The 23,959-nt window shown below is 43.1% G+C and overlaps 1 protein-coding gene across 3 annotated transcripts in view; it reads right to left on the bottom strand.

Moving 5' to 3' along the window:
• ATXN7L2 (ataxin 7 like 2) overlaps positions 1–23,959 on the bottom strand; it is a 99,412-nt gene that overhangs the window by 50,308 nt on the left and 25,145 nt on the right. The window contains exons 2-6 of one of the 3 annotated variants that reach the window (XM_086923562.1): positions 7,401–7,466; positions 6,223–6,327; positions 5,776–5,968; positions 4,664–5,040; positions 2,298–2,383 (exon numbers count right to left, since the gene is read on the bottom strand). In XM_086923562.1, the coding sequence (XP_086779688.1) occupies positions 2,298–2,383; positions 4,664–5,040; positions 5,776–5,968; positions 6,223–6,327; positions 7,401–7,466 (827 nt within the window). The remainder of the gene's footprint in view (positions 1–2,297; positions 2,384–4,663; positions 5,041–5,775; positions 5,969–6,222; positions 6,328–7,400; positions 7,467–23,959) is intronic. The other 2 variants (XM_086923564.1, XM_086923563.1) reach the window with 2 other exon arrangements.

The following is a 23,959-nucleotide window of genomic DNA, read 5'->3' as shown; positions in this document are numbered from 1 at the left end:
AGTAATGTTCTTTCTCTAAACCTTTGACGTCACTTGAAAAGGATGTGTAAGTTGCATCCAAATCGAAGTGGCGTGTATCACTGTAGGGGATTGTGCCTCACTAGAAGCAATTCTAGTCTTAGGTTAAATGGGGACAAGACGGAGGTGCTAATTGTTGGCAAGTCTCATTCAGTTTGGACATCTGCATGGTGGCCCCAGACTTTGGGTCCTCTTCCCCAACCTAAAGATCAGGTCAAGAACCTTGCCATCTGGATGGATTCGAATTTATCTTTCGAGTGTCATACTAGACGTGTAGCTGGAACCTGCTTTGGCATCCTCCGTTGTCTGAGGAAGACCCTTGATTTGCTCCCAGTGTCAGCTAGGAGAGCCCTGGTCCATGCCCTGGTTACTTCCAGGCTGGACTACGGGAATGCCTTATATTTGGGAGCCAATGTGAGATGCCTTCAACGATTGCAGCGTATTCAAAACGCGGCAGCACGCCTAGTGTTGACATTGCCAAAAAGATCCTCCTCCATGAAGGCCTTGAAGACGCTACACCGGTTGCCAATCAAGGAGCGTATCCAGTTCAAAGCCCATGGGACTGGCCCCAGGTTCCTGCGGAACCTGCTCACATTGTACAAACCCGCACGGCTTTTGCGGTCTGAGGGTGCTGGATTAATGTGTATCCCAAAGACCACTAGGGCCAGGATGGGTGGCAGATCCTTCCGCCTTTTGGCAGCTCGGAGTTGGAATGATCTTCCTCTTAGACTCCGGCGGAGTCCTCCAAAAAAGTTTTCCGCAGAGAACTTAAAAAACATCTGTTCCCTAAAGATTAACTGCATTAGTTTGTGAGCTGCTTTGGGGGGTTTCCTAGGCCACTGAATAGCGCGGGACACACTGGCTAGTGTAACCAGGCGCTGTATAAACTCAGTAATAATAATAATAGTTGCATGCACAAACTGCTTTCTTGCTATGCTGAGTGAGAATTATTGTTTGACAATATCCTGTCACTTTTCAACCTAAACAGGGTATCCTAAGTTATAATTGTGTAGTGGTAAGCTAAAAAGTTAATTACTGTTACACATGACAAGGTTAACACAAATGTCCAGGAGTGGACTATTGGGGCCATTCTTTGTCGAAGAGTATCCTTTATGTTTGTTGATATGTCTCTGTTCTCTCAAAGCACTCCATAGGTCATGAGTATTATTTCAGGGCATAATAAACACAAATGTCTGTCCTAAGGGATGATACATGTCATGTCACAATTTGTGCCTAGGTGTGAAAGAGCCCCTTTCCCACATAAACAAGACCTACTTGGATGAATCACCAAGTTCTTAAATCAGTTTCACCTCACAAACATGCGGGCAATCAAAGTGTGCCACAACTGTATGAGATGTTTGCCGGTCATCTGGTGATTGTTCGCCCATCCTATCATGCCATTGTAATGCTTCATCATTCCAACTCCTTACACAGTTTATTTTACCCCGTACTGAACATATGTAAAACCCCACCGATAAGGCTGCACATAACAAAAGCACTGAATAATTGTCCTGTGCTATGTAAAATAGATTATTACATGGGGTTTGTGGGCTTCCCCAACGTGGAGCAAGGGCATACAGTTTGCCAAGAGAACACTACCACCTCTTCCTAACTCTCACACATTCACAGGATCCTAAAAAAACTAATATAAATAAATAGATAAATAAAACAAGCCTTTTACAAATTACCAACACTGGTCTTTAAACTTACACTCATGACTTAACACTCTTTGTTCAAACATTTACCAGTATACTGCAATACGTAACCTGCAATCTGACAACCACAATCTTTTGATATCACCAAACTTTACTCCATCAAGGTTCGGATCCATCCACCTACTTTTCCCTCTCTTAGAAGTTCTCTTTCTCCCATTATCAGTGCCAACCCTCCATCCAGGAATTCAAATCTGCCCTAAAGAAACAGCTCTCGCACTTGAGGGCGGATTCTGACCTCACAGCCCTCACACCCTGGAAATATGAATATTTTTTATTAGTGTGCATATGTGTGTGTCTGCCTAGTTTTGAGCAATGTCTATTTCAAGAGCGAAGTTATTTGGTATTCTTGTATGTATGCACATGTATTAAAGGTGCTTATACTCGCACACAACATGTAGAAATCCCATTGTCTACTCTACACCAGGTTTTTGCTAAATACCCACACACTATAGATGCTAAATACCCACACACTATAGATGCTACGCATTCTATCGCAACTGTTCAACTGTAAACAATTTAAAAAATGTATGCTGCTAAAAACAGTAGGAGTAAAGCCAGCCTTACCTTGCAAGTGAGTAAGCGGGTACAAATTTTTTTGGTTTCAGGGTTTTGAACTCCACACTGTCTGTTCAGATCACACTCTTTCCCTGCTATGAAAGGAAGGGAAAATTACACATCCACTGGAGGAACACTAGCACGCCTGCAAAAGGAAGCTGCAAAAGATTTAACACATCTGGAGATGTTAACAGTGGAGCAGGGATTTGTAGAGACCCAAAGCAGCATAAGAAGTATAGAAATATAGCACAGGTCTGGGAAGTCTAAAAATGGCATTTCTGTGACAAAGAAAAACAGAACCAAAAGCACCGGGTGGGTTTTTAGCGAGTGCAGTAAGTACATTGTATTTAGATTTTTCCCCCAGAAACTTTCAAATAGGTTTGATAAATGTACACCTATGTCTACCTCAGAACTTCCAACCCCTGTGCAGACAGGGGTTTACTTTGGACAGAGACTCAAATGCATTAGTCCACTTGTAATTAGACCCTTTGAGAACTACTTGAAAAACACCCACTGCACTCCAACCCCCTTCCCTAAAAATCCTGCAACCCACTGCACTCCATCCTCCTACAGTGTATTTCATCTTCTCCTCTATTCCAGTGCACTACACATTTTAAACACCCTTATTAGGGGCCTAGTGATTTGCACCTGCCCCACACCCATGCACTGGATTCTCTCGCGCTGCCCACTTCCACTGAATAATTTGTCACTGTTCAAATAATACCAACACCAGCACTCGCCTAATGAGGAAAAACAAAGTATTTTCTACAACCTAGGACACAAGGGCACAGAGACCAAAAAAAAAGAAAAAAACTCATCTTAAGAAATAGGCAGATACTCCGTTCCAATTGGTTTGCATTACAAGCCTTTCTCCTAGTGTTCATGGAAACCAAAGTTAAAGACAACTTCTTATATCCTTCTACATGAAATCATACATACTATATTCCAGCCCACAAACGAATAGGCTAAAGCAGAGAATCGTGTATGTTTCAATAACCTTATCTACTAAGAAGTTGTAAGATGCTCGGATATAGTTACTGGCACTTCCCTCTAGGATATAGTTACTGGCACTTCCCTCTCTTTCAGACATCGTGACACTATCAGCTCTAGGTAACTTTTGGACAGAAGAGATGTACGACTACACCAGTTAGTATGCCTATCTTTCAATTGCCTATTTTTGCTCACCCACTACCTACAGACCTAATTCACACTAATTCTCATATTAGGATAGTTTAACCTAGGGATATATGCTCATACACACAATTGATGCCTACTGCAATAAAAAATAAATGTAGTGGTCAGAGAATCAAAACGAAAAAAAAGAAACAGCAGTATGCCTGAAGCACTTTTCAAAATACCCACATCTTTAAGCACAATATGTACACTTGCAAGTGTTTTCCCTACTAAAATTAGAGACAAAATCACAAATAACAGCATCTTAAATGCTACATGGGGATCATTGACATTCCATGACTGAATTGCACCATTGCTAAACAACCAGATGAGACTAGATCAACCAATCCAACCTGGGGAGCCAACTTCAGACAAAGTAGCTAGCAAATGCAGTCACCAAGCCTCAGCCTATATGCATTCTCTACCCAGCACAATATAGTGGCAAGACCGAAGATTTCTTGTGTATTCAGACTACAACGAAACTCATATGGAAGGGTGAGAGTGAAAATACTGCTCTTGCTTCTATGTAACCACAGCTAAACTAACGCCCCAGCCTCAATGAACCACACAAAGAGCAAACAATAACTGGCAATGCTAAAATACCGATTTAGGTCACATAGCCCCGTGTAATAGATAGCAACTATTTGACATGTCAGAAAATTAGTTAGTCCAGACAGACACACCACTATTGCTTCAAAACTAAATAATCAAGTCACCATCATTAAGAAAACATGATTGTTTGCAATACATTAAATACTAACAATGAAAGAAATGAAGAAACTCAAACTAGCCAACATTCCATACATCTGCGGACTGAACGCAAGACACCCTTCAAATGTGTTTACGCAATTCAAAGTACTCCCAGATTCAAGAGAACTCGAGGGACAAAATTATACCTCGTTAGCACATGTGAACAGCTTGCAAAAACTGACTCCAAAACTAGTAGCTACATTCTCTCCCTTTAAGTGCTTCTATCTGCAGTTAAAGCCACTGTCAAGTGCTTGTCACCAGATTTTTTTAGACCCACGTTGCAAATTAACCCTTCCTTAAAATATATTTGAAAAAAGTAGGTCTGGATTTAAAAACTGTAGCGAGATATTTATGAAAAGTCTAGATTTCTGCATCCTAGGTTTGGTTTTCACAAGTAAGCAGCCCTCAGAAATTAATCTCCATTAATTAAGAAAGCTACATCAGGCACTTACGTGAAATCTTCTTGATGGGCTTCAATAGATTTTTTACTCCATTTGCTTCCTTTTGGTCTTTTTCCTGTGGTACTGGGGAAGCTTCAATTTTTTTAATGGAGAGGTCCAGAGCAGGGCTAGTGTTAATAGATAGCTTAGATGTTGGTGGTATCTCTGAAAGAACTTCAACAGCTGCTTTGGGCAGCACTGTAGGTTCTTTTGGCGATGGTGTCGGAGTAAGCTTCATGGGGTTGGTCATCTTAATGGGTGGTGTCTCCTTGGAGCATGGCGGTGGAGCTATGGTGGCAGCAGGTTTGGGATGTACTTTAAAACCTTGCCCATCAGTCTTCGGGATGCTGGGGATCTTCTCCAAGTTAACAACCGGCATTAGTAAGCTACTAGGAGGGCAAAAGAGAAAAGAAACATGACCTGGCCGCAAGGAGAAAGGAATCCAGCAAAGAAAACAGTGAAGATTGGAAAAGTTCTCAACAAGGATTGAAGATTGAAAACAGGGAATGGACAGAGTGAGAATGCAAAGTAAAAAGAAACAAGCAGTTTTAAAGGAGAGGTGATGTGACTATAAGAAGTGCACGCAAGGTGTAAGGACATCACAATGTCAGGTACGAGAAAACAACGCGCTACTGAAAGTAGGCCAGTACAAGCATGCACAACTCACATGGAGAGGAAAAAAAAAACTTGAACAGGTTGAAAAGAATATTGGATCGGAGCAAATTAATTCAGCAGGTTCAGGGGGAACGAGGAGAGATGTCTAAGTAGAGTAAAGACTAGGATCGGGCTTTGGAAAGAATGGTAAAAAGCAGAAATAAAAGAAGCAAACCAACTCCAAAAAGGAAAGGATCAGGTAGGCAACAAAGGGGAGTAAGAAGAAAGCATGTTAACAGAAGAGAAGAGGTAAACGCAAATTTTAAAAAGAGCATCAGGGTGTCAGTTAAAACAAGAGGTGAATTTAGAAATGCAAGCTGGCCAAAAATATCGAAAGGCAGGTCTACAGTTACGAGGACGATTTTCCATCTCTCCCCACTTCCTGTAACAGGGTCCAAATTTCCTTCCAGTTTAACAGATCACTTTAACCTCCATACTACTATAAAAGTATTCCATTCCTCACAACCCACCAAAGGTTATCTTTCGACACGCTTTCCGGCTTCTCCGGCTGATGGCTCCGAATACGTGAACTTTGAGACTTATCCCGGGAGGACTTTGTTGATCCACAGGCACCGGGTTGCCCATTCACAGCGTGGTGCTTCTGGGAACGTGGAGAAGAGAGTGTGCGTCCATAGAGCTTGCTTAGTGAGCCATGGCGTCTCTCTGGGGAGGCAGAAAAGCTTGGTCAATGGCAATATCTAGGAAACAGTGTTAAACTCATAATTGGAACCAAAATATCAAAAATCTTGTGCACACTCTTGAGCCATTCACATATACACATATAACTTTACACAGATGCATTTTTCTTTTCACAGCTGTATATACATCTAGGAAAGTTTAAATGTCTAGCAAGAAGATAACAATAAGACATGAATATTGACTACCCAAATCCCCATCCCACGTGCTGGACATCTTACCGCAATGCTTCTGAAAGGCTTGAGGTTTCACTACTTGGCCACAGTGGTTACAGACCACCAGATAGAAATCATCATGTGCTGGGCAGTGACCAAAGATGGACATGTCTACAAACATTAAGAGAAAAGCAGAAGATTGGACAGTGCATTACTGCGAAGGGAGGCCATCCAAATTTATTTAAACAGTACAGTGAGCACCTCCCTCAAGGTCATTACGGACCATCCAAAATTATCTAAACAGTACGGTGAACACCTCCCTTAAGGTCATTACGGACACGGTTTCTAGGCCTGGACTTGTGTGAGAATCTAATTCATTTTGGGTATTGGTTTTGTTTTGCTTCCAATGAAGTAATTAGGCTAACACATACAATCTAGGATTTGTAGGTGGACATTTTGAACCTCAGACATGGTCCACAATGACATGTAGTGCAGTGGTCACCCTGCTACAATGTGCTGTATGCATTCTCCACCAAAGGGTACCTAACACACTTCAACTAACAAGCTCCAACAATGAACAAGAGCTATCCTCCAAAAAAAGCCACCAAACTGCTAATTTCATTCTCCAATGCAAATCAGCCATCCCATTCACTGCACCTGGCAAGCACAAGAGCAGAAATGAATCAACATGTGCGTATCAGAGCTGCAATAGCAGAAGCAGATCACACCATGTACAGGTCATCAACATACTATTACCAGCCAAAGGCAGAGGTACAGCCAGAACCCACAAAAATCCTTCCAAGTCAAATTAAAGGGAGGACATTCATTCATTCAAGACGGACTCCTTATCCAATAGAGATTCACACTGGTCAAACCGCCAAAATAGAGAGGGCCAAAGCCAGCAAAGCAGCATTCTCGCCCAAACTATGGAAAGGAAAAGATCATTAAGAGTAGACAGAGGCACCTAAGCCAGACTCCTTAGTTTTAGGCCACAGAAGAAAGGCACAAGACATGTGCACAGAATATAGATGCAGATGAGTTGGGAAAAATAACACTTTTCCAGCTAGTAAGGCACCAACCAGCAAACACAACATATGCTTGCAACAGCTCAATGGCAAGTTCTGAAAATGCCCTCAGTGGGTCTTAGCCTCTACTACCGAGCATACAAAGCCTCTTAACATCAGCAGAAGCAACACATTTTGCAAAAGCTGAAAAGATGGATGGTGAACAGGATGCCATCTTACCTTCTTTGATCAGGGTCATGGCATCCACCTTCTTGCCATTCTTCCCGCACTCCTCCAGATCAGAACCTGTAACAGTGTATACCATTATTACCAACTTCGCTATGCCATCACTTTACCTCAATATATGCAATACGTCTTTATAGACTCCTCTTCTGCTCCCTCCCCCACCACAAACTATGGCACTTTCAATTAAGTAATGACTCAACTCCTCCAACCACTGCACACTCCTATCATATGAACCTCTTCCCACTTTCTATGATGTCCTCATTGCTGTCTGGAAATCCCCATCCCAGCAAGCGAAACACATGACTGTGATCCCCAGATTCAAGCATGTTGTTCTAACTCATGGAATGGGACTTTGCACATTTGGCTCTAACCTCCTCATCTCCCGTATCATTCTCACCTTAGGACCATCACACTACATGTGATCTCAGAGAGGGTCATATATACATAATATGTGTTTTCCAAGTCTCATTTTAACTGAGGTCCCACACACCAGAACCTGTACTTCGCTATCCATCACAACTGCTTCCTCCTGTCAACCACATTCCCTATATTCTGCTTTCCATACCATCGTTCAGAGAACTCATAATATACCCAATCGTAACTAGTACCATCACACTTCTCTCACCAGTTAAAATGTGCATTACAAATACACACAACACAATACTTCTCTCACAACATCCTTAATATGTGCAAATAAATTGTACCACCTCACCATCATCCCTCTTTGCTCCTCCTTTTAAAATCTCGCTCATTAATGATTCATCATAGTTTACAGTAAAATCAGGAAGCAGGATAGAATAAGAAAAGAAACTTCCTGAAAGCCACTAAGAAGGTATGACTTATGATACATATAGAATTATAGATGGGCAACAGTGAGCAAAGGGGATGTTTTTTCACCAAAAGGTTCTGAGGGACTTCAAACAAACAAAAGAGAAGCGGTTGTAGTCTATGGTGTCACTCAAAGCCTCGCGGTGAAAAACATCCCATTTATTCACTATTACCCATCTGTAATTTTATTGTATGACCCACAAAACTGGCCTCCTGCCACCCACCTCCACCACCCTCTTCCCCTATTCTCTTTGGCCTGCCAGTGCTGCACTGATAACCTCTGTAAGATCTCTTGTCAGAGCAGCTGGAATTCATTTATGACATAGCAACTGTTGGCAACAGCCTTTGTTAGCCTGTGTTATGCCATAGCAGTGAATTACCAGATTTAGAACATGGCATTCATCCTGCTGAGGCTCTGTTATAGCCATGTATAACATATAGAACTTTAGAGGGATAACTGAGCTATGGGTATTTTTTTCACTAATGGGTTCGAAGTGACAACAAATAGTCACTAAAAACCACAAGGTGAAAAACAACCTGTAACTCAGCTATAATATATGTAGTAAAAGAAGCACCAAACACAGTAGGCGATTGTAGGAGGTTCCTTTATTCTCAGTAAGAGAAAGCGTAAGAGCAGACCACCAACAGCAGCAACAACAGGTCAACTGCCAAAGAGTGGAACTCACAGAGAGAAGGCAGGGTAGAACATAGAACATAGAACAAGTAATGAATGCATAACACAGAAAGACTAGAATGGCAACTTGGCAAGAACTAGTATGTACTACACATCTTCTTCCTTTCTGTTGTTTGAAAGAACAGAAAAAAAAAACAAAGGAAAAGGAAAAGAAAAAAAAAACTAACAAACAAAATCCTGTAAGTAAGTAGGAGGCCGCCGAGGCCTGAGAGGGCGTGCAGAAGGAGAAGGGCTTGGAACAGGGACCGGGACCGGCAACAAAGCAGGTGCATCACCCCCACCAGAAACAACAACTTCATCTTGCACAAGGGAAGCAAGAGGCACACCACTAGAGGGTAAGGAGACATCCGACTCATTGGCCAGCAAAAATCCACTAGAGGAAGAATCAGTGGGAGAGGTGGGAGAAACCGAAACCCCAGAGTGCACAGGAAACAAAGGGGAACCCCCCTTTTCTCTCTTGTAGAGAGCAACTCTCCTGAAGTTCCAGCACTCGCCATTATTCAAAATGACGCAATGGTTGAGCACTTTTTTGACTTTAAATGGACCCTTAAACTTGGACAAACCTCTTTGAAGCCTGCCCAACTTGATCTTGACTAAATCTCCCACAAGGAAGGGAGGAGAAAAAGAAACATTTGAGGAAGAATCAGCAACACCAGTTTGGCAATCATCCGGAAAACTACCCTGAGCCTGCAGGGTGACAACATCCCTCATCCATGACGGGACTAACTTCAACCCAGGATCACGTCCTCTCATTAACTGAAAAGGAGACAAATCACCACTAGCCAAAGGAGTGGTGCGGTAGGCCCAGAGCATCTCATCAACCATCTTCCTGACGATGTGACCACCACTAGACGCCATCTGTATGATACCCTTAACCACTTTATTGGCTCTCTCGCAAACGGCATTGCCCTGAGGGTTGTATAAAGATGTAAGGTGATGGGAGACACCACACCCCTTCAAAAAGGTCTCCATGTCCTTGGAGGTGAGTTGTGGACCATTGTCTGTGATTAAGACAGAAGGCAGACCCTCATCCTTAAAAAGATGACCCAAAAACCTGATGGAGTAGGAAGAAGTGATATCATTAGTAAAATGAACAACCAACCACTTGGTAAAAATGTCAATGACCACAATGGCAAATCTATCGCTTTCCCCTAACTCACCCATAGGGCCAATGAAATCAAGGGCAATGGTATGCCAAGGCAAATCTGGTGAAAGAACATGAGCACCATCAACAAGCTTAGGGCCAGTCTTCAATCGTTTCTCCCCTTCCCTACAGAGAGAACAGCTCTCAACCCACTCCACAACCTGGGAGTCAACACCAGGCCACCAGAAGTGGTCTTTCAAACGCCTTTGGGTAAGGGTCTGGCCCATGTGCCCTTCATGTGCCAAAGCCAGTAACTTGGTTCTTAACCCGAAGGGGGGGACGAATTTCTCGCCTTTAAAAAGAATGCCCCCAACAACAGAAAGATCATCAAGGACTTTAATGTAAGGACGAACCGCAATAGGAACAGAACTTTCCCGTCTGGACCCCAACCTTATGAGTCTGATGACCTCCTGAAGAGTGGCATCAGAAGACATTTCTCTGGACCAGTCACTGGGAGAAAAAACGCCCTCACCTACAAAAACGGCATCCTCCACCGAGGCCACAGCTAAATCATCTGAGTCAAGAGAGACAACTGAATTGTGAGGAGAACGCCAATCCATGGACAGCCTCGAGAGACAATCGGCTTGGACATTTTTCCAGCCTGGGACGTATTCTACCGAGTACTGAAACTCCTGTAGTCTGGCCGCTAGCTTCATAAGGCGGGCAGAACCCTTACCTGCCCCCCCAGGAGAAAGAACCTTGATCAGAGGTTTATGGTCAGAGCGCAAAGTGAAGTTCATGCCCCACAAAAAGGTACGAAAATACTCAACAGCCCAAGAGGCCGCTAACGCCTCCCTTTCGATAACGGAATAGTTCTTCTCCGTATCCGTAAGGGTCCTGGAAGCAAAGGCGATGGTGACTTCTGATCCCCCACACAACTGAGACAACATAGCCCCCAAACCATGTGCACTTGCATCAACAGTGACGATAGAGCTGTTGCGTACATCAAAAGGAGATAAAATTTTAGCATTGCAGATTTCATTTTTGATGTTCACAAAACATTTTTCTTGCTCAGCCCCCCAAATAAAACTTACACCCCGTTTAAGCAAAGACCTAATAGGCACAGTCTTGTCAGAAAAGTTATGTACAAACTTAGAGTAGTACTCTATCAACCCCATGAAAGAACGGAGCTGGTCTTTGTCAGAGGGCGAGGGTGCAGAACGAATAGCCTCACATAGGTTTCTTTTGGGCTTGATACCAGAGGCAGTGATAGTGTAGCCCAGATAATCCACTTCACACACACCAAACAAACATTTATCCTTCCGTAAAGTCAAACCAGCATCAGATAACTTCTCAAGAACAACATTCAAAGTGTAATTGTGCTGAGATTCAGTTAGACCATAAATGAGAATGTCGTCTTGAAAATAGACCACCTTGGGCACACCTTTGAAGATACCTGACACCATGCGCTGAAAAACGCTGGCTGCTGACTTGAGACCAAATGGCAAACGAGTAAATTGGAAGGTACCCCAGGGAGTGATGAAGGCCGTGAGGGACTTGGAGTCTTGGTGGAGGTCAATTTGATGGTATGCACTCCTGAGGTCCAATTTCGAGAAAAATCTCGCACCATTAAGGGTAGTAACCAATTCAGATATGTTGGGTAGTGGGAAGGTGTCAGCAACAACGCAGTGGTTGAGAGACCTGAGGTCAACGCAGAAACGGAGCTTGCCGTCAGCCTTCTTGGTGACGACAATGGGCGAAACCCACGGAGAGGCTTCAACCGGCTCAATGACACCAGAACTCAACATGTCATCCAAGAGACCCTTGACCTCATCCCTAATGATGATAGGAATGCGTCTCACCTTGTGTTGTATGGGAACAGAGTTGGGTTTGATTATGATTTTATGTGAATAGCCCTTAAGTCGACCCAAACTTTCACCAAAGACATTTTTAAATCTAGAGAGTAAAGAAGACAGATCAGAGTCCTCCACCACCATGACTTGTGGATCAGCTCGGGGATTCACAACAATGCACAGGTCATATTGGTGTATCCAACCAAGGATGGCAGGACCAGACTCTGAGACATACACCTTACCAAAAATTTGTCTGGTTGAGAACACAATGTTGGCCTCAAAGTACCCCAAAATGCTCAGTGGTTCCCCTTGATACCCCCCAGGAGAAATATCCGTGGGAAAAAAGGAAGTCATACCCCACAATTCAACAACCAGTGAGTAGGGAATAATTGTATACCGCGAACCAGTATCAACCATCAAATAAACTTGCTTTTCATTAATAATGAAAAGAGCCTTAGGTCTATTCCTACGTTTGTGGTCTTCGCGTTGAAGATCACTATCATCACCCACAACCAAAATTTTGTCCGAGTCATCTTCAACTATTGTAATATCGCTAAGATATGAAACAGAAGAGCGGGCTTTACTTCTGCAAACACGAGCGTAATGCCCCAATTTGCCACATTTCATGCATTCCTGTTTGGCTGCAAAGCAAAATTTGGAATCAGAAGCATGTGCCAGGCTACCACACCTCAGACATTGCCTGGAAGAAGAAGGTTTAACAATGTTATTTGACTTAACATTAACAGACTTTTTGTTGAAGAATTTTCTCTGTTTAAGAAGTGCAACTTCGTCTTGGTCATCATCTCCTTGACTCGGAGGCATATACGAATGACAAGACACCTCACCAACATCAGATGAAATTGCCCTCTTTTCCAACTCTCGCATACATCCTTGGGACTGTTCAACAACTTTCGCCAAGTCAATTGCTGTTTGTAGATTGGGATTTTTCGCTGCCCAAAGACGTTCCTGAATTTTTTTATTATTGCATTGTACAATAAGCTGATCCCTGATCAGCTCATCAGTCATATTGCCAAACTTGCATTTCACTGACATTTCGCGCAACCTAGAAACAAAGTCGTCTATGCTCTCACCAGTTTTTTGGCTTTTGGTGTAAAATTTATACCTGTTCATGACAAGGTTTTCCTCCTTGGCATACCTGACCTCAAGGCGAGACACAGCCTCCTTATACTCATCCAACGGGGCCTGTGCGCCAGGTACAAGAACTTGAGGCAAGAACCTGAAGACACGTTGTCCTTCTTTACCTAGCGAACTTAGAAGCAGTGCTTTCTTGCGTTTAGGAGAGAACTCTTGAGCATCCAGCGCATCAAGATAGTTCTCAAACATGGGAAACCAGTCTTCCCATGATATGCTGGGTTGGCCAGGCAAAGAAAGAAAGTTAGGCGGCAAAACAATAGATCCTGCCTGCAGCGATGATTGTTCAGCCATGTTTGAGTAGAGGTGAGAGTCACAAACAGAGTCAATTGCGAAGAAATAAACACACCAAAAAAACGAGTCAGGAGAAATGAGCAAATAAATAGTTAATGACAGGAACGTGTTCCAAAACGAAACGCTACAAAAAGAAGTAAGTAAAAACTTTACTTGTCACAAATGCGCACAAGACGAGCGCATCGTCGTTGCTGGAGTTGAATGTGTTACCATGGTAATCCAAGATGGCTCCCAGCGTGATGACGTGGACGCGTTGTGCGTCTGAGACGACGTGTTGAGACGATCACGCAAAGGAAGAGGAGCGCATGCTAGCGTCACAAGCTAGCGTCACAAGCAGGATCGCTGACTCCCCCGGAGAGTTCCACTGCGTCATCAAAGCTGCAGAGACGCCGAGGGAGCAGGAGATAGCCAAGCAGGAGACAGAGGAGAAGGAAAGCAAGCGGAACAGAGGCAGAAGAGGTAAAAACTTGCCGATTCCGCCGATTCCGTGGTAGACGCTAAAATGAAACCATCAATCCTCGTTTAGTCCTCGTAGGCAGATTCTCCAAGCGTAGACAGGAATTCAACTCGGTCTGCTCTTAAATGAAGTCGGAAGGTGGCGGAAAGGTGCAGGTTTCGAAGAAACGTCGCCAAAATACTGTAGTAAAAGAAGCACCAAACACAGTAGGCGATTGTAGGAGGTTCCTTTATTCTCAGTAAGAGAAAGCGTAAGAGCAGACCACCAACAGCAGCAACAACAGGTCAACTGCCAAAGAGTGGAACTCACAGAGAGAAGGCAGGGTAGAACATAGAACATAGAACAAGTAATGAATGCATAACACAGAAAGACTAGAATGGCAACTTGGCAAGAACTAGTATGTACTACAATATACCATCTTCCCCTGCTCATAACAGCTAGGGTGAGACTAAAGGCGTAATGGGGAAGCCATAAATAATATGGCCTCACCTCTCTGATCCAAATGTGAAAAAAATACTTTATCTACCATCATTAACCCACCCCAACCATCATCCATGCCTTCTTTACCCCCTCCTGTTGCTGTGCTTTCAGTCAAAGTAGGCAAGCCGCGCTAACAGACTCTCAGAGAGCCCGGTCAGTTTTGCCTGGAAGACCTTCATGACGTAAAAACAGTGGGTAACCAGTTTTATCAACTATTGCTACATCATAGCACGGAATTGCCACATTTAGAATCTTTTGAGGAAGCCTGTAGTGGGCACTTTAAGAGGATCGCTCGCGCTATTCGCGCGGTGTGTCGCGCGAATAGCTAGTTCTATTAATGTTGTGTTGTAAATGTAGGGCCACGTGTATGGTGGCCGCGTGTCTTGTTATTATTCAATGTGACGCCCTCGTGCAATGTGTCCGTTTGGATGGCTACTCGTAACGTGTGTTCAGTCACCGTTGGAGTCTGCTGCTGGACGGAGGCATCGCGCATAGGGTGGAGTTTATTACTGTACTTTACTGAATAAATCAGTTACCCTACATCCTGTTTCGTGTGGATTCCTCAACATAATATTTGGCGACGATCGGGAACTAAACTCCACGCCTTACCCACGCAACATTTTACCTCGTTTCTGAATATTTGGATTCAACTCTCTTGTCTGGTCAGCGAACCCTTCATTGACCTGTTCAGCTGTTTCCAAGGTACGTCGATTGATATGCGTGACTGTCTCAAACGTCAGGATTGAACATCCAATTTTTAATTTTGAACCAAACCCCCTTATTGGCTTTTAACCTATACTAAACGGAGATTGGCTACTGTCGTTAAGACCTTCAAGTCGTCTTGGTTACCAACGCGCCTACCAATCTCTAAGCCGTGTATTAACTTGTCTCCTACTTCAAGGAGCACCGCCTTTCCTGCTGCTGCAACATGGTTGTTGGCGTTCAAGTGGCAGTTCTAAGTGGAGGGTTGATCTATTGCAGAGTTCACGGTACAGCGCATTAACTCGCTTTAAGACTGGCTGATTCATCGAGTTCACGGAAGTATTCATTGTCAGCGCATTTCTTCAGCGATGCGCACGCTTGAAAACCACCTTCTTGAACTATCTACTCCGAGGTCATGGTAACATTCTTTTGTACAGCGCATTTCTACAGCGATGCGCACGCTTTAAATTAACTGCCTCATTTTTACATTTACTCCAGCGATGCGCACGCTTTAAATTAACTGCCTCATTTTTACATTTACTTTTACAGCACACCTTTCAGCGATGTGCACGCTTTATTAACTGTTACTTACTAAGTTTAATTTGTATTATTCTGTATTATTCAGCTGTTTTCTTGGTCATATATTACTGTGAAGCTGTTTTCAGTATGGCTAATCTTCATTTACAACACATCACACAACCTCCTCATTTCCTGAATAAGCCAGGAAGCCCAGAGATAATTTGGAAAGAGTGGTTTTCATTATTTGAAAATCACATTGTTGCTATTGATGCGGTTGATTTTTCTCCTGAACGTAAATTTGCCATTCTTTTTGGTTGTTTGGGCCAAGCAGCTCAACGTATTTTTAAAAGTATACCTCCTATACCTCCCCCTGCTGGCCAAAGTGGTGATCGCAATTGGAACTTATACATTGAAGCTGTAGCCAGGTTAAAAAAACAATTTGCTGAAGAACCGAATATAATGTTAGAAAGACATAATTTTTATTCTTGGAAACATAATGAGGGTGAAAAGGTTGAGGAATACATTTCAGCTCTCAGAGTTCTGGCCACAACATGTGAATGTGGTCCCCTTTGTGACAATTACATCAGGGACCAATTCGTTTTTAATTGTTCATCTAGGAAGATTAAAGAGAGAATTTTAGGTTGTAAGAACCCTTCTCTTAATGAAGTAATTGAATTGTCTTTAAGTATTGAACGTTCCGCAATTACCAGCAAAGTCATGTCAGAGGCATCTAAAGGTAGTATTAATGTAATTAATTCTCCTGAGTCCAATCCGGACAATGATGTATGCTCAGTTAATGTTAGAAACAGAAATCCTAAATTTGTTCAAAAGAAACAAACACCTATTTGTTACAGATGTGGTTCGAAGAATCATTTAGGTAATTTCCAGGGATGCCCTGCTATGAACAGACGCTGTGTTTCCTGTAAAAAAATAGGTCATTTTCAAGGGGTGTGCAGAAACGTGAAGAAAACTCCTTCTGTCAATTATATTGAGTCCAAGGTATATGACGAATGCTCTGATGCTTTTTCTAATATTGTTGTTACGTTAGATGACAATGGACTAGTGAATGACATAAAAGGCCCTTTGTGTTCTGCTATTATTGACAATGTTCCTTTACAAGTCATGGCGGATTCTGGCTCGCCTTTTACTATTCTGAGGGATTCAACCTTCTATGATTTGTGGAAAAGAGAAGTGAAGTTGTGTAATCCAGATGTTAACCCTAAAGCGTTAGGGGAAAAAGACATCAACATGATTGGTTACTTTGAGGGTCTAGTACAATGTCTAGGCAGAGAGCTGGTTACCAAAATCTATGTAGTGGAAAAGGGTAAAAACATAGTTGGCTGGAAAGACCTAGCTCGTATGGGTCTATACTTAGTTCCTGGCGATGACAATCCAGTTAAGGTTGGAGAGTTACCAATTTCTAGAATTGACTGCATGTCTATTGAGCAACCTTTTGATGTGAAACTTCTAATGGAAGAATTTATACCTGTATTCAGCGACAATGTCGGCAGCGTTGATGGTTTTGAACATAAAATAAGACTTATTCCAGGAGCCCAACCTATAGCTCATAAAGTCAGATCTGTTCCCTTGAGTGTACGTGCAGAATTGGGTAAGTCTTTGAAAGATCTGTGTGTTCAAGGAATTATTAAGCCAGTTGATTCCTCACAATGGGTCGCCCCTATTGTAGTCGCTCGCAAAAAGACTGGCGAGATTAGGCTCTGTGCCGATTTACGCGGCCTAAACAAAAATATTATTGTTGATTGCCACCCCCTACCGAAGATTCACGAACTGCTAGCTAATCTTGGTGGAGCAAAGTGGTTCTCTCTAATTGACTTAAAGTCAGCTTACCACCAAGTACCTCTCTCAAAAGAGTCACAAGAGTTAACCACTTTTATTACACCCTTTGGTGCATTTAAGTTCTTACGGCTCCCTTTCGGCCTAGCTTCAGCTGGAAGTGTCTTGGGTGCAGGCTTACCTTGATGATATCTTAATATTTGCTAAGTCTTTAGAAGAGCATAACACGATTTTGAGGAGAGTCCTCACCATCTTGATGTCTAAAAAAATGACTGTCCGTGGTGACAAATGCAAATTTGCAGTAAAAGAACTTGATTATTTAGGACATACTATATCTAGGGAGGGGATTAAACCAAAATTCTCTGTGGTTAGAGCAATAGAAGATGCCAAACCTCCATCAGACAAGGACTCTCTTAGATCCTTTCTTGGCCTAGCCGAGTACTATGCTAGATTTGTCCCTGCTTATTCTGAGTTGGTAGAACCCCTACGGAGTTTGTTAAGAAAGGGCTGCAGTTTTACCTGGTCTCCTGATTTAGATAAAGTTTTTAACGATGTTAAGAAACTAATTGTGTCTGCCAAAGCCCTTCACGCATTTAGGGATGATTGTCTTTCTTCCATAACTGTGGACGCTAGTATGTCTGGTCTGGACGCAGTATTAACTCAGAAAGTTGGAGGGAATGAACAAACAGTTGCTTTCGCCTCTCGCTCACTTAAACCTTTTGAGACAAGATATAGCACAATCGAAAGGGAGGCATTAGCTTGTGTGTGGGCTGTCCATAAGTTCAGAACATACATTTGGGGGAGAAAGTTCGAACTTGTCACTGACCACAAACCTCTTGTTTACATTTTTGATAGAGTGGATTCTTCCTGTATGTCAGCTAGATTGATGAGACTAGTAAGTAAGCTACAAGAATTTCATTTTGAGGTCAAACGCATTAGTGGTGGCAAAAACTTCAGGGCCGACTGTCTTTCAAGACTGTCCATGATTAAAGATGATGATGAAGACATAGCCCCTGAAGATATTGAGTGTGTCACTTTAGTAGATGATGTAGAGGAGTTTTCTACAGTATTGTCAGAAGTTGATTGGACAGATGCTGGACTCAACGACCCTGTGCTTCAAAAAGTCATACATTATTCAACTCATAAGTGGCCTGAACCCAGGTGTTTAGAGGGCGATTTACGTAGATTTGTTCAGATAGCTGATGAGCTTTCTATAGAAAATAACATTGTTCGCAGAGGTGACAAATTTGTTCCCCCTTTCAAACTACGGTCTCTGATTATAAATGAAGCCCATAAAGGACACCTTGGGATTACTAAGACCATTATGAGAATTAAAGAACATTACTGGTGGCCTTCCTTAGACACCCAAGTCAAGAGATTAATTGATTCCTGCCCCGAATGCTTAGTTTCTGATAAACATTGGCACACATCTAAAGTACCTTTGTCGCCAACCGAATTTCCTCAGAGAGCGTGGGAAAAAGTTGGCATTGAATTTTCAGGGCCTTATTCCATTCTTGACCAGGATTGTAAATACGTCATTTTACTGGTTGATTACTATTCCAAGTGGATGTACCACGAATTTGTTAAAGCGCCTGATTCTAATTCAACTATCTCATTTTTTAAAACGGTTTTCAATATTGAGGGTTCCCCCAAAGTGCTCGTGAGCGATAACGGCACCCATTTTGTTTCTGAAAAAATGGTAGAATTTTTAAGTAGTCTGGACATTAAACAGCTAAAAGTTGCCTTATATTCCCCATCTTCTAATGGCTTGGTGGAGAGAGGGAATAGGGTGTTTAAGGAGGGTGTTCAAACAGCACTAGCTTGTGGAGCAAACGTAGTTTATTTCATTAAGGAGAAGGTTTGGCACTACAATACATCTCCTCACTGTACTACAGGGGTTTCTCCTTTTGTTTTGTTGAGAAACAGAGATTCACACTCTAAATGATTTCCTTCTTGGCTTCAGAAATTATCGGGAAATAAAGACATTAACCTAGATACTGTCCGGAAGAATGTAATTAGGAATCAAACGCTCATGAAAAAGAAATTTGATTCTAAACATAATCCCCCATCCATAGATATTTTCACCAATGACTGGGTTTTGATCAAAAAACCAGTCAGGGGTAAAAAGGGAGAATCTACATTTTTTCGTCCTCTGAGGGTGCTCAAAGTCAGCAAGGGGGCAGCTTTTGTCGACAATAAAGGTTGGTGGAACAAATGCCATTTAGTGAAAGTTTCCCCCCATCAAGCAAGCATTATTAAAGATTTTAGGAAAGATCCTCCTGAGGAGTTAGACTGGTGTCATTGGTTGAAGGACCCTGTTAAAGTGGATAACTGTGTTGATAACCTGGGGCAACCATCCACCAGCCATGGTGGTCCTCCTGTTAATGCTCCTCCTTCAAGAGTAATTTCTTCCCATGGAAGAACCATCAGAGTACCCAACAAATTTAATGATTTTGTAAGGTATTGACGTTTTGCACAGCATTCAAGTACTCATGAGTTCATGATTTTTGACTTTAATGCTTAATTCTGTTTCTCTCCGTTGTTGTAAGGGGGAAGGTGATGTAGTGGGCACTTTAAGTGGATCGCTCGCGCTATTCGCGCGGTGTGTCGCGCGAATAGCTAGTTCTATTAATGTTGTGTTGTAAATGTAGGGCCACGTGTATGGTGGCCGCGTGTCTTGTTATTATTCAATGTGACACCCTCGTGCAATGTGTCCGTTTGGATGGCTACTCGTAACGTGTGTTCAGTCACCGTTGGAGTCTGCTGCTGGACGGAGGCATCGCGCATAGGGTGGAGTTTATTACTGTACTTTACTGAATAAATCAGTTACCCTACATCCTGTTTCATGTGGATTCCTCAACATAATAAAGCCATGCATAAGAAAGACTAGGTTTTAAGTTTAATGGCCTCAGTAAAGAAAGAAATGATTAATTTTCTCAACTCCCACACATCTTACTGTGAAAGACATCAGTAGGGCAATCCAGGCCATATTGAACGTCGGCGGAGCTCACTGGCAAATCAATCCTTTCCTTATTTCCAAATAATCACGCTCTCAGGAAAACTACTCCTTACTGGAGATAGATATATATATATATATAACAGTCCAGGTTCCGTGAAGGTAGAACGGAGCCAGAGGTCGGGACCTCAGAAGCCTTGCGCCCAGCAAATCAACGTAGCCTCAAAAAATGACAAATACAACAGTGGAGAACAGGGAAGACGTTTAATGGCTTTTAAAGATGGCTCCACTCGACGCGTTTCGAGGAGAATTCCTCTTGATCACGAGCCTATATATATATATATATAGTTCTGCCATACAGCGACGCATCGCCAGTTAAGAGCGCCTGAACTGCCTGAAATTGAACTGTCTTTGGAGCTCACAAAAGCGTCATGGGACAGCAGGCAGCCGCCAAATATTAACTTTGGCATGGACTCCAGCAGCCTCGATAATAGGCATGCGAGGAAGCAACGGTGAGCGGTAGAAAAAGCACATTGCAAAAGACTTCGGCATCACCCACTAAGAACTGAACTGAATCTCTCACCACAGGTACCAGCATGCTCCAGTAAATGGCCCAACAGGGCGTCCACTAGGGGGCAAAAATGTGTTAAATGAAGCAATCAACTTGAGGTGTGTGGTCAGCAGATGCCACTGGCTTCCCTTTGCGAAAGATCGATGCAACCGAAACATGTCAGGACTGCCAGTGCTGCAATTTATTAAATTCATTGGAATACCACTGTTATGAGTGCGACACACACACACACAGGGCCAGTAGGCATACCTATTATATACTACCATTGATACAAGATAATGCAGGTAGACATTCTACTGCTCACTAAGTACTGTCAGAAAGAGTAAACTTGTTATTTAAAAGTTTCAAAACAATATTAAAAGAAAGGAGTCGTACTGATAGAAATACTGAACTTATCAAATTAATGAATAGTATATCGAGCCCTATTAGGTCGCCATAATCTTTCTACCACTAACATTACAGTAGTCTCCAGTTTTCAAACTTGTACTTTTTCCTCAGTGTCCACTCAGCTATTTTAAAATATATCACTACTACTCCCGCAGCTATACGTTTCACATACCCACTAACTTTACTGTAAACAAATGTTGCGTTCCCTCACACTTGAGAAATCCATCATGTGTGTCCTCCACCTCAAGATCAGAGTACTAACAGCATTCACTAGTTTTGGCCCTGTGTGCTACTTATAATCTCCTCATCCTACTTCGGAAATCCTAGAAATTCAAGGCAGATTCTGGAACCAGGCCAATATATTCCTTGAACATACACAGAGTATCCATTATGATCACATCCTCTGTGTGTGCTCATGGATGTCTACAACCCACAGAATCTCCATCCTTTACATTAACAACTCCATCACGCATTTCTTCTACATGATCCCTTCACCAGAGGCTACTCCATGCGCACTATCCAATAGTATTTTATTATGCAATTCTGTATATTACAGCTCTGTTGTTTCTAAGAATTCTAGATAACAGATTTCTATTTTCACTGAATTCAGAGACCTCAAAAATGGATCTTGACTCAGCAGTGTCAAAATTCAAAATTGTAACCCTCAAATTGCTGCATTTGTAAAGGCAAATATTCAGCTCTATTAGCCATCCACCATCAAAGTCCAAATCCTTATCGGAAAATCATCTAGACCAATCTCCAGGAACCTCACCGTATACGCTATATAAAATGACCACACTATGCTTGCGTCATCTGCTCGTTTAACGCATCATCTATGTACCTCACTCTAAAGCAGCTTTTGATGTCCCTGCTTCATTAAAATAACCCTACACATGCATTTTGAAGCTTTAAGTCCATGCACGTGCCCATCTAAACCTATTTTTCAGATACCAGAAGAATTTGAAGATTCAGATCTGAATGGTGTATCCTTTACCAGACTACCTTTTAAAGCACAGCTGCCAAGAGGTCCCAGAATTATTTTCCAGCAAAGTCATTTGAGGCTGCATGGGTGGCACCATTGGCCAGTCATGGATTTTTACCCAACAGCACAATGCATGCTGGAATGCATCAACTCTTACTCTGAATAGAACAAATATAAACTATAAAGCTCACAATGGAAACTGGTGGTAGGTAAAAAGTAAAGACCATGGTGTGAGATGAAATGGAGTCACTTGGCAGCACTGACACATTTTTGATGTGGGATTAAAGACATCAAAATGATGGACCCTGATAGTCTCCTTGAAATGGGATGAACTACCCAATAGGTCTAGGAGTCACAGAATGAAACATTCTTTTGTAAGAATGAATGTGAAATATTAGTCAGATCTTTCTAACAAAGCTAGAAGAGGTATGTACAGCACCCCATATCCAATTCCTTCGTGGAGTCCCCACCTTATGCATGGTATTGCTTTCTCTACATGCCTCACTTTCTTCAGGTCGATACCACTAACCCCACATCTATCCCCTGCCTATATACATACTTTTCAAGACAGGGTGCCTATATACATACTCTTCAGGATAGGGTGATCAAACGTCCCACATTTTGTAGGTCTGTTCTAGAATCATGGCTCCTGTTCCACAATCACAGCTTCTGTCTGTGAGAAAGTGCCCTCTTTCTTGCATGGTACGCCCCCACTTTGTGCTGAATTGCTGATGTGCTTTGACAGTGTGCCCTGGGCTCCTGACAATCTGGTACCCAGGGCCTGTGTTCCTTCCCTAAAGCTACATTGAAAACTAAACCCAATTGGCATCTCTGGCCACCTGTCAGCCCCTGGTAAATGGTACCCTAGGTACCCAGGGCACTGTGACCAGAGAAGGCCCCTAAGGGCTGCAGCACTTATTGTGCCACCCTTAGAGGCCCCGTGCCTTGACACACACACACAGCGTTTGCAGGTTGTGTATCTTGGTGCAGACCAAAACAGAGTAGACATGGCACACATCCCTGTGTGCCATGCCCACAACACACTGCACTGGCATACCTCAGTCACCCATCTAGCTGGGTGCCCTATGCCAGTGGTGTGGGTACAGGTGCATGAGCCATGTACCCATTCCTGGGGACTGTAAGTGCAGTGCTGCCATTAAGAGTATATGGTGCTGGGAGGCCGTCATCACGAACTCCACAGCACCATGAGGGCTTCACTGAAGACTGAGAAGTTTGGTATCAAACTTCTCAGCACATTAAACCCACACTGATGCCAGTGTGGGATTTAATGTAAAATGCACAACAGCGGGCATCTTAGAGTTGCCCCTTGAAACTAACCAACGACCAGTGTCCTGACTGGACCCCTGGGGTGAGAGCCATTCGCTCTCGTGGGCCTGCAACAATGCACATCCTTGGGCGAGGTGCTAGGCCTCCTCCCCCAGGATGGGCAGGGGAAGTTTCAAAGGCATACCGCCTTTGTGAGTTTCTCCAGACCACTTGCTGTACTCAGCAACTGGCCCCCACCGGTTCTGGAGAGAAGATCGGTGGGAAAACCAAAGTGAGTGTGCCACCCTCTGCCAATCCCACCCCTCAGGTGGGTGAGGCGAGGTGAAGTACAACTCCGGGCTCTCGCCATCTTGAGGATGGAGAGCCCTACCCAATCAGGACTAGGCTCCTGCCCCCTCCCACTGGAGAGTGGCAGGATAGGGGGTGTACCCACCCCAGGGAAGGGACCCTACCTACCTGTAACACCCCTTAATTTTGTATTTAGGGGCACCCTGAACCTTCCTTCCTCAGATC

Source organism: Lissotriton vulgaris, chromosome 5 (assembly GCF_964263255.1).
Source record: "Lissotriton vulgaris chromosome 5, aLisVul1.2, whole genome shotgun sequence".
Lineage (NCBI taxonomy): Eukaryota > Metazoa > Chordata > Amphibia > Caudata > Salamandridae > Lissotriton > Lissotriton vulgaris.
Note: the sequence above shows the minus strand (reverse complement) of the source record. Positions and strands in the feature narration are given on the sequence as shown.